This window comes from Narcine bancroftii, chromosome 6 (genome assembly GCF_036971445.1).
Source record: "Narcine bancroftii isolate sNarBan1 chromosome 6, sNarBan1.hap1, whole genome shotgun sequence".
In the NCBI taxonomy this organism is placed as follows: Eukaryota; Metazoa; Chordata; class Chondrichthyes; order Torpediniformes; family Narcinidae; genus Narcine; species Narcine bancroftii.
In genome coordinates this window covers 162,896,071-162,908,086 of record NC_091474.1, presented here as the reverse complement: position 1 = coordinate 162,908,086, position 12,016 = coordinate 162,896,071, and the positions used below count along the sequence as shown (strand labels likewise).

Below are 12,016 nucleotides of genomic sequence, written 5' to 3'. Positions count from 1 at the left end.
GTCTCGGCCATGCTTTCCTGCCGGTTTCCCTGAATCTTTGATTCTCTTTTGGTCCAAAAATCTGCCAGTCTCAACATTGAACAATGTCCGTGACCTAGCAAGACCTTGTGAGGATTGTGACTAATATTTCATAACTGAAGCAGTTATCTTGTTCATCCAGACAAGGGATTTTGTTAGGAATGAGGCATCATGAAATATTTTCTTATTGTGGTCTGGAACATTCCTGCTTTTCTGTTCTTTTAAGAAATGCATTTTCTGCTACTGCAGTCTTGATTTCAGTTGTTTGGCTACTATTATGAGTAGACAATTAAGAGATCAGACAAGTACATCAATGGAAGTTGAACTAATATTTGGAGCATTTGAAATGATTCAACACACAAACGCAATATTATCAAAGGATTTAGCATATTTCAGTAGAGATTTCCACTGTGTTATTTTGATATAAAATAATGTTTTCTCATTCTTGCTGTCATAATGCAATCACACCCTCCAACCAATGGGGATGCTTGAGTTCCGTAGCTGCCCACAGTGTAAATCACAAAAATCTGTAGACACCATGGTCGAAGCAAAAAAACAAAATGCTGGAGAAGCTCGGTTGGTCAGACAGTGTCCTTTATGTTAGCAACGGAAAAAATACATAACTGACATTTCGGGCTTGAGCCCTTCATCAAAGGTATTGATGATGAAACATCAATTATGTAGTTTTACCTTTGCTGCAAAAAGGACTCTGTCTGACCAACCGAGCTTCTCCAAAATTTTGGTTTTTTTTTACTGCCCACAGTGATGAACTGGAGCAGTTAAGTTTCAATCAAAATTATATATAAAGACAATATTTTATAACAAACAAAATTGGCATCAAAGTGATTTTTAAATGTGAACTGAGAATTTTTGTGCACAGCAAACTTGGAAGGATTGAAGAGAAGGCAAGTCATTCTTGCCAATATCACGGATATATGTCCTTGGTTACTCCATGGCAGGCACTTGCTGGAAACAGTATGTTGTAAGATTCTAGAACTGAGTGCTTCACTATGTTATATACTTCCTCATTCAGTGCTGTTCTGCAACATTGATCTGGTTGTGGATTGTTTATTGTGACTTAGGCAGCCACGCATAAAAAGGTAACTTTACAGAGCATGTTGGTCATCTGTACTGACAAATGTTTGCATTTGAGAACAAATACCATGATTGTCCTGAGAGCTCAGTGATATAATAATTTGCAAGTTTCAGTGTGAATAATTGCTAAATAGCAAGTTATTTATCTTGTGTTGATGTGGGAAAAGAGGAAAGAAAAGCTGAAAGACCAGCTGTTTGCCTTGACTGACTTTTGTATAGAATACAAGCATTTACTCTGAAGATGATCGTGGAGATAGGCCAAATCATCAAAGTCTGACCCAATAAGACACGATAATCTAAATTCAGTGACCAAAATCTTGATGCATGGCAGTTAAAAAAGGGAGAATGGAAGATTAAAGCTGAAGTTACTTACAGCAGAAAAATTTTTAAAAATGCTGTTCACTGCTAAAACACTGAAGTCCTTCATGAAGTGTCAAAATTAATCATCTTATTCAGCCCTATGGACTTTGCAACGTGACATCATTTGTTTCATATACTTGGTACAGGAAGCTTGCTGATAAAACAAAAATCAGCCACCACTTCCTTATAAGTACAGAAATAAAGGCGCAGAAAGCGGAAATGTTGCTTTTTTTTTCCAAAGAAACACTTTATTTCACTGGCATAAACTGTATTACCATGCTATTTGACCAATGAACTGAAGTATTGAAAACAGCAAAACTTAAGCAGCTTCAACTGTTTGAGGTGAAGTCAGAAAAAAATGTTGAATAAATTATTTTACGCTGACCAGTACAAAGGTAAGGAGGACTGACGTTTTGTTGGAACTTTGTGTATGTTGGAAACACTTGTGTCTGTAAAGGTGATCAACGTTGGGAAGGAGGCAGTATCCATTTCATTTGGCTGATATTGTCAGTGGAATATAAACTTGAGTTACATTGGGATATTTTAACTGAAAAGATTTTGCAGCAGTTCTCTGTTTCTGTCGAGTTGGCTCTCCTTTCTTAATAACTGCGCACTAACTTTCATCTCTGGCACCAGCTTTGAAAATATCATGTTGATATGACACAGTTCTGTTCCTAATGTGCATTAATGACAGACATCAAATTGACCAGGTCATTACAGAAATATTACCACATTTACATTCTTCAATCGTCAGCTTTGGCTCAAAGATGATTTTGTTTAATCTTATTTTTTGATTGTGGAACTGAAACAAATTAGATGAACTTTCTGCAAAATTTTACCATTCTGCAGCTGATAATGTAGCACCATCTGTTAAAACTACAGATGTGGGGGGCTTGCACTATGTCACAAATATAAATACACATATAAGTGGCTTCTTAAAATCCACAAGGATACAATTTGGATATTGGTCGCGTTCGCCCTATTAAAAAAATTGACACCTCCCATATTATATTTCATGTTCACTGATTTACAATGAGAAATGTAACTGCATCATTATTTGCAAATTTCGTCTGAAATCATCAAAAAGGTGCAACACTTTAATCGCGTTTCCATTTGCCCTAAATTATGACAGTTTCAAGTATCACTTTCCAAAATTATGACAGAATTGATAGTTAAAATCAGTATTAACTCGTGATTTTATATTCTTTTGTTGATTTCAATTCAATCAACCCTTGAGACATGAAAACAACAGTCAATTGAGGAAACACAGGTGTGTCCTGTTCTGTAGAGTGCGACCACATTTAAACTTAATTTTAAATTGATTGGAGAGGCAAGTGCAGCCTATCAAGATGAGGCTCCAAAAGATAGTTGGAGAAGTAAAGATATTAAATTGAATGCCACTTGGTGAAGCGACAGGTGATGATGTCGGCTCTGTCACTCCATGTTTGCATGTACATTTGGTTTTCAGAGCACAGTCTAATGAACTCCCAAAATAGGGGGACTCAGTAGAAATTTACCGACTGATGTGACCATTTTCATCATGATTCATTGTGAGTAGATTTTTGAAGCAGGATGATGATGGAGAAAATTTCAAATTTGATCTGTGGATGGTGCAGCTGGCCTCTGCACAATTCTGAATCTCTTGTCTGATTTGATTTTTGCCTAGAAGATGATGAGATATATATACATACAGGCCCTTTGGCCCATGATGTCCGTACTGACCATGGTGCTAATTGAAACTCATTCCATTTGCCAACAAATGAACAGTAACTGCAAAAACCAGTGTCTACAACAGTGGTTTCCAAACTTTTTCTTTCCACTCACATACCACTTTAAGTATTCCCTATGCCATAGGTACTCTGTGATTTGTAAGGGATTACTTAAGGTGGTATCCGAGTGGGGTGAAAAAAGGTTGAGAACCACTGCTCAAGTCTCCATTGTTGCTGAAATATTTTGCTGGAGAAAAATTGTCAATGGCCCATTTCCTTTGGAGTTATGAAACAGTGTGCATAATGAGTCAATTAGGGACGATTAAAACAGTGGTTTTCAAATTTTTTTCTTTCCACCCACATACCACCTTAAGTAAACCCTTTCAAATCACAGAGCACCTATGGCATATGTGAGTGGAAAGAAAAAGTTTGAAAACCACTGGTCTACATATCTTAATTGTGGTTCCCAATTTCCAGGAATGATTTTTTTGTTAATTTCCAAGAGGTTGGCAAATTTTGAAGATTTCAGGTTTGATTTCAAGATTATGTTGAACCAGACGAATGAAGCATTTTGAGCAATGTTATTGATCACAGCAGGGCAAACAAAAGTGCTTAAAATATAGTCAGCAAGTCCTCCTCAAATTGTGATTTCTGAGTGTAATTTGCATACATAATTCTCAGTTGTGGCAGCATCAGTTTCTATTCTACCTGTCTTCCACAATTGAATGGACTGCCATTAAAGTGGGTGGGATATTTGAATTGCCAGCTCATTACTCTGTTGATAGAAGCAGTTGATGAATTGCAAGAAAGGTGAAAACTGAATTGGAGCAGAAAGCACCTTTCCGTGTTTTATTGACCTTACTCAGATATCGATGCCATAATCCAATGTACAAGGTAAATGGTGTCAGTTGCAATTGAAATCCTGTCATAGCAGCTGAGAAAATAACTTGGCTTTGTTGTCTGATTTGAAGGCACATTCCTCGAATACAATCCTGCCCCACATGACTACATGTGTTTAATCCTTTATTTGGCAAAACCGGCAACTTTTGACTTTACTGAACCAACTGTAGTTTCTCCTTTGTCTTAATGGTGGTGACAATGTTTTCATCCAATTCAGTGTCAGAAAATTACCCAGGATCCTTGGGTAACCCAGGTTCCTGATTCACCAGAATCTGAGAGGTTGGGTTTGCCTGCGTCTCATGGACAAAGTAAAGAATAATTATGTGCTTGTTCCATCATAAGATGACTGGTAACTTCACAGTTTTCACTTGAAGTACAGTGATGTGTGGAATGTTCCCACGGGGAAAGGAGAGAGGAAGAAAACACAAGTTTCAGTTGAAGGATGAAATAAATATTTTATTTATTATACTGATTTATTGTTATTACAAAGCTGAAATGGGATATGAGAATGGTTTATGTTCCCAGAAAAAAAAAGCTCTCTTAAACTGAAATGTTGACCCTGATGTTCAATGTTTCTGATCTTAACAGCATTTGCTTGTGAAAGATAATGTGCAGGACTATAAAAGATCCACCTGAGAAAGAATACATATCTTGTAGTTATTTTATTCAAGGGGTGAAAGTTTACTAGGGTAGGGAAGTGCAGAATTGAGTTTACAAGTCGATGAGCCATGATTCTTGGTGAATGATGGAGGAGATTCAAGAAGCAGAGTGACCAGCTGTTTCTCCAAATTTGTACATTTGTGTATTCTTTGCTGCATTATTTTTATTGAATCTGAATTCACACATGTCCATGCAAATTAAATAATTATCTCCATTTGCTCCTGCAAGTTTTATGATATATGCCATTTTCACCTGTGGTCTTTATGATGTATCTCTTGCTTTAGCTGAATGTTTTCATCCAAACCACAACGGAAATCTCGTTCTGGTATCGCTGAACACTTTTAAAAGATGTATTAATATTTGATATCATGTACCCTAATGTGCTGAAGGAAGTGATGTCATGGTTGAAGACTGGTGTCTAAATGGTTGGAAGGGGTTGAGAAGGATGACCAGACTGTGATGCCCTGGGATTCACAGGAATATCCTGCCCAACTTTTGTGGGAGGCTGGCAAGCTGTCAAGCTGTCTTTATGTCTGGCATTAATTAAAACGTGATAGGAAGCAATTGCATGCAATTTCAAAGCCTTTTGACCAACAGGATCAAAATCTCCCTCACGTTTTCAGGTAACAGAAGTAAAACACAAAGGCTGCAGACACTGTGCTTGAAGTAAAAATAAAATATTGGAGAAACTCAGCTGGTCAAATGGTGATTTCATGCCTTGATGAAGGGCTCAAGCCTGAAACATTGGTTATGTATCTATCTTTGCTAGATAAAGTACACTGTTTGACCAGCAGAGTTTCTCTGGCATTGTGATTTTACTTGTTTTTAGATAACTCTTGTTCTCTGTTTGAGAACATGACCCCCATTCTGTTAGCCATAGCTAATCTTGAACCGGAAATGATTGCCTCATAATATCTAATATTTGGATAAATGGGTGTCAGTTTTAGTCCCTGCACACATGTTCTTAAATTTCCTTCTCCTTTTTCCTCCAATGACAAATACTAGCTGTGACTTGGGCCTTCATCCCACTAAATGATTGGCCATTAGTGCCTGGCATCTGGAATAAGCTGTTAGAGGAAGTGAGAGAAGCAGGAACAATTAAAATGTTCAGAAGACAGTTGGACAGATGTATGTATGTATATGAAGGATATGGGCCAAAAGCAATTAAATGAGACTTGCCCTAAGAGGGCATGGACAAATTGGGCTAAAGATTTTGTTGCATTCTGTATAACTTTGTGACTCAAGTAATTAGATATTTGAATTGCTGTTGTTTATGAAGCTTGTGGACAGAGAAAAGTGCATTAAGAGAGGAAAGAGCCATGGCCTTCCACTTGTAGTTTATCACCTGACATTCTGAAAAGAATGGCCGTCACATTAATTCACAAGGTTTTGTATAGGTTAAGGACATCTCTTAAAACAATGATAGATTTACAGCCAGTTTTGTCAATGCTGCACTAAATACTTTTGGCTGACGATGATGATGTACTTCTTGATTCAGGCTAAGAACGGGCTTAAAAGTGATTTAGTTATGGCATCTTGCTCAAATTTATGAGGCATTTGAAGAGGAAAAACTACAGCTGCATATTGATTGGTGTCAACAAATCTTATTCTATTGTTCTGTATTATTTCATGTCCTTGTGGTGTGGAAGGAAGAGATATTTGGTGAGATGTTGAGCTGACTGCATTGGTGAAAGGTTGCATTAAAAACCATGCCATGTGGCATCAAATGTGAACAGTGGAATGAAGTGTGAGAATGGCCACACTGTAAGTTCAAACTGCTGCAAGACGTGTGGTGGAAAGCATCTTCTGCACTCCAGAAAGTGACTAATTAATACCAAGTGTCATCTAAAAGCATCCACTAAATTTTAGTCTTTAAACTCGATGAGCAAGTAAGAAGGTTAACTTACAGATAAGATTACTTGACTCAAGTCCTTTTTTTTTAAATTGGAAAGTAAACTTTTGGTTTTACTGTAGCTATTTTACATTAGATGTCCTTGAGTTTAATTGTCAGAATGTTAGTGTATTTATAGTTAAGATTTGGGCTGGAAAATGTGAACTATATTGTGGAAGCAATGTAGGAATTTTGTGGTTCTTTTTCTTTCTGCTAAATGTGATGTTAGGCTGGCTTGTGGTGCATTTGCTGATCATTTCCACCTTGAAGAGTTCAAATTGCACACGATTATTCATAATGATTGCATTTATTAATGGAAAATAAAAAGGGGGAGATATGAACACGTTGCACATTTGGTAATTGTCTTTTAGCACTTATGGATTTTATTTGCTGTATTAATTTTCCATTTCTTTTCCAAGTCTCATCCAGGTTATCACCACAACCGGCCTCACCTCAGTCAAGCTGTCCCTCCCCCTCCATCGGACAAAATAAGGTGATGTCTCCATCCCAGAAGCACAGCAAGAAAGCTCTCAAACAGGTTTGCCTCTCATTCCAAACTGCTTTATTTTCCAGCGATCTCAGTTATCTCAGACTTGGGGCCAACAATTAATTTTAAGAAGAATAAATGAACCGAGCATTCAAATTCAGCAAATTATTTCATCCAGAGATTTTGTGTTCAGGTCATTTTTATACTTCAGTAATATTATCCTTTCAAATAATTTCAGCCAAGAATATGTATTTTGCAATTTTTCTGATTTAATGTTTTGATTGAATTAGTCCAAACTAATAAAATAACTTGTGTAAATTTATGTGCAGTATATACATTTGTATATTTAAGTGTTTATTGCTCTGTGTATCACTGTTCAATGGTGTAGATTTTGCCATTTTCCTTTGGAAACTGAATGTTGGTTCCTCAGTTTAGTAGCTTGTTTTTCTGTACTAATAATTGCAGCACCAAACTGGAGAGGAAATTATCTTCAATTCAAAAGGAGATTAAAGGTGGCCACCTTCCCTCCCTCCCATGGAGCCACCATCAGCTGTCTCCACCTTTACCCCGTCCTTGATCCTGAAGTAGGGTTTGACCTGAAACATCAACTGTCCGTTTTTAATTATATGGATGCTGCCTGACTCGCTGAGTTCCTCCAGTATTTTATTTACTGCATATGGATTGATGTGATTCAATGTTCTAGAAAGCTGGCTGAGTTTCCAGGCAATAATTACTTGGTTTGCAATCCCAGCAGTGTCTTCTGGTGCTCGAGTGGATTTTGACATTGATCTCATCTTCATATTCTTCGGTTGTACGTGCATAAGTGCTTTGATGGTTGTGTTTATGTTCTCTTTCACCTTTGGAAAAGATAGATGAAGGTATTCCTAGTTCCTTTCCAACTGGGGACCCTTCTATCATGGAAGCAAGGGTTGCTGCCTTGGATCAATGAAGTCCAGCTCTGCATCTGTGGAGCCCCTGGGTTCCATTCATTAACAGTATCAGTTTTCATTGTTGAGTGGTCTTGATGGAATAGAAACTCTTGACCATTTCAGTGTTTTGCATAAGTTTTGCCCCTTTGTAAGATATCATTGATTGAATGGCTTGGGAATTTGAGATTGAGTTTACCACTTCGTTGGGGAAATCCCTTGAATTGGGAAGATGGGAAATTAATTTTGAGCCCTTGATGCAACATTGCATTGTGAGTGGAACTGACAAGAAATTTCATCAGTGATTTGAAAATAACTTTTATTGTTGAAAACTTATCCATCTGTACCTTTCTCCCTGGTTCTGCCACTTCCTTGATCAACGAAATCCAGTTCCCATATCACTCAATATTGAAACATTGGAGACAAAAGCAATGCTTCAATCTGTCTTTTAAAGGTGATAGTTAATTCAAATAATTTCAGGCATAGACTGAGTGGAAAAATTAAGGAAAGAATCCAAAGAGAGAATATGTGCCAAAATGCTGATTGGTGTGGAGGAATGATGTAATCTAGGAATCATGGTTTGTTGTGGGTATATTTGCTCAGCACTTTTCTCTCCCTGCCTCCTCCCACTGCCCTCTTATTTCCACTCAAGCCTATTGCGGGACACTAATAATTGGCACTGGATCTTCATGACTATTTACTATTCCTGATGTTCACATCAATGTTATAAAGTGGCAATAGACTTGGTTACTTGAAAACTTCTTAAACATTGTGTACAATTATATCAGAGTGACCCAATGTTTAGTTCCTTCGCATATGTTAATATTTTGGTTTAAGTAGTATTCGTGTCACCTGGTTTCTCATTTATTGTTGTATCGAAAGACAAATTTTAACATCAAAATGCAAATTTAGGATAGAATTTTTTTTTAATTAAATGTTGTCTTTGAAAAATCTCCACATCTGACAGTAAATGTGCTTGTGTGTATTAAGAATCTAAGATTCAGATTTCTTCATAAATATCAGTGCATGACAACAGGAGTGACTTGCAGGTATTTTGCCCAAAATGAAGACAATGATCATTCTAATCTCTCATATTTAAATGAAGTAATCAATCCGAGGACTCTTCTTGTTCTTTTAAATTCCAACTGCAGGAACAAATAAAGTAGTGAAGTTGCTCTCAGTGGGAATATTACATTATCAGTAATAATACTGAGGCAGCATTCCGACCTCTGCTGCCTCCCATTTCTCCCATTTGTTGGGGACAATGCTCTGTATGTCAAGGTTAATAACTCCCTTCAGTGTTACAGTTGGACGTGGGCTTTCAACATTGAAAGTAATCTCGATTCTCCTCCAATGACCTCGTCATCCACTATTATTATTGGTCATTAAATTAATGTTCCATTTAAAGTTTTGGTTTATAGCTGTTAAAGCAGAAGATGCAGATGGAGGTAATCCGGAAATGCCAGGGTCTAGTGCAGTACACCAAGGTCCTGGAGAAATATGAAATGTCTTGCAGCATCCATGTGGAGTAAAAGGTAGTCAATATTTTGGACCTAAACTCTTCATCATGACTGGCTCAGGCCAAAACATTGACTGCCTTTTACTTCCTGTGGATACTGCATGACCTGCTGAGTTTGTCCAGCACTTCACTGTATTGCAGAAGATCCAAATCCTTTGATCATTGGTGGTTCCCATGTCTCAACGTCAAAGGGTGTTGGATTTAAGTCCCACTCTCGAAACTTGTGACAATCTAGAGACTACAGTGTTGTTGTGACATGATTGTTGAATATCAGATATGTGAGTACCAGCTAGTTGTGGTCTAAATGGTCTTCAACCTGCGAAGTTGTCCTATTCTGTCATAATCCTCCCCTTTCATTTGGTTTCCTGTAACCCTTGACTCCATTGTAGTTACAACTCGATTAATTCTATTACCGAAGCCATTAGTATAAATTGTAGAGTTGTTCTACCTCACTGGTCAACCTGAAAACAACTCCATTCTTGCAATTAATCTTCATTTAGTCAATTCTCTCTCCATCTCAATTTATTAATCTTAGCACTGTAATGGAGCAAAATGGAGATGACCTACGTGTAAGTTGAGAGTGAAATATCCTGTTGACATTTGTCCCAAGTCGGACAGGAAAGTTCTTACTGCTCACTAATAACACTGAGAAAACAATGGCGTGTGTTTTCCAGAGAATTGCTGCCAGTTCTGTGTGGAAGATGTGTTCAGTGATTTTAAAATATGTTACTGTTAATAACGGAGAAAAATTGAGTGATTTAAAATGTTTTCCATCTGGTTAAGCTTGTTTTATTTTGGCATTTTTACATCCTACCACATGACAGTGGGGTTTACGCCTGGAGAGGATGTAGGCATGTGTGAGCTTAGTGAGAGGCAGGCAGTAAGCTCTGGTAGTTCACAGCAACTAGGAAATACCCTCTCGTATTCGTCAATTTGTGTAAAAAGTTTGATTTGAGTAAATTGTCAGTCTTGTCTGTGAAACGCTTCAGGAAATGGTTGTAATGTCATTTAAGCTAACCTTGTTTCCCTGTGTTCAGCCATCTCCCTTTAAACCTTTCCTAATCATGTAACTGTCTGAATATCGTTGAAATGTCGTGATTATCCCTGCTTCTACCACTTCCTCTCGTATCTCATTTCATATACCTGTATATACCACCCCCTGTTTATCTCATCTTGACTCTACCATGTGAAATGACTATTTACATTATCCATGCCCCTCATGATTTCACATTCCTCTTCAGATCACCCTTGTCCTCTATGCTCCAGGGAGAAAAATCCTAGCCTTGCCAGCCTCTCCTTGTAACTCAAGCTTCCCTCCCCCCAGTCTCAGTAACATCTTCGTGAATCTTTTCTGCACCCTTTCCAGTTTAATCACATTTTAATAATAGCTGGGTGTCAGAACTGTGCACAATGCTCCCAAGTTGATGTTTACTTGTCACAAAATATCTTGGGACAGTGAGAAGGGCTCTTTTGTGAACAAGTGTTTCTCACATTCATACAGCCATGTAAAGAGCACAGTTTATAGAATTAGATGGCAGTTAGAAGGGAGATCAATCAGCGCCAAGCAAAGGCAGCATGAAAGAACTGTTATGGGATTAATCAGGGGCCTGTTAGCTGCAGGGAAGAAACTGTCTTTTCGCCTGTTTGTGAGCACTTAAACATCTTAAGCTTTCTCCCAATAGGAGGGAGGACAAGAGGATAAGTCTGGGATGTGATGGGTCCTTCAGTGTGTTGGCTGCTTTTCCTAGGCAGTGTAACATGTAGATGGAGTCCATGTAGGGGAGGGAATTATGCATTATGTTTTGAGCTGCATTCACTGCCTTCTACCCATCTTGACATCCGAGTTCTGATCTTGAGCAGAGCAGCTCTTATGCCACGCTGTGTTGTTGGGGGACAAGGGAGGAATGCTAAATTTCCTTGGTCTTCTGAGAAAGTAAAAATATTGATGTGCTTTCTGGACCGTCACGTCAGTATGCTTGTCCCTGGTCTGGTCATGGGAGATGGTTATTCCTAAGAACTTGAAGCTATCTACCCTTTTGAATTCAGCACCATTGATGTGGACAGGAGTGTAGACTCTTCCTGCTCTCCTGAAGTCAGTAATCATATCCTTTCTCTTACTGACGTTGAGAGTCTCGCCACTGTCTTGTACAGCTATAAAATAACATCTCAGCTCCTATGCTCGATGCCCTGATCAGTGAAGGCAAGCATATCAAAGTTGACGAAGGATGTGTACAGCCAGAATTCCCTCTTGAAATTGGGAGAAAGCTCTTGTGGAAGTTGTGCCTGTATCAGAAAGAAAAAAATACACAGCTGAATATTGTGTCAACATATGTGTTCTATGATTGAATGTGAAGTGCAGTCATTTTAAATGTCATAAAGTTGTTTGCACGCATGAGCCCTAAACAGTTCGTACAATTAGAGCATCTAAAATTACTAAAAGTTGCCATTTTC

General features: G+C 38.0%; 1 protein-coding gene across 9 annotated transcripts in view; it reads left to right on the top strand.

The window, feature by feature from the left end:
- The window catches only part of asxl2 (ASXL transcriptional regulator 2), a 224,720-nt gene that overhangs the window by 143,323 nt on the left and 69,381 nt on the right, over positions 1-12,016 (top strand). For 7 of the 9 annotated variants that reach the window (XM_069886552.1, XM_069886554.1, XM_069886558.1 and 4 more), the window contains one exon: positions 7,053-7,171. The exons of 1 other annotated variant lie outside the window; for it this stretch is intronic. In XM_069886552.1, the coding sequence (XP_069742653.1) occupies positions 7,053-7,171 (119 nt within the window). Of the gene's footprint in view, positions 1-1,671; positions 1,869-7,052; positions 7,172-12,016 lie in introns of those variants that run through there. One more of the 9 variants, XM_069886559.1, reaches the window with a different exon arrangement.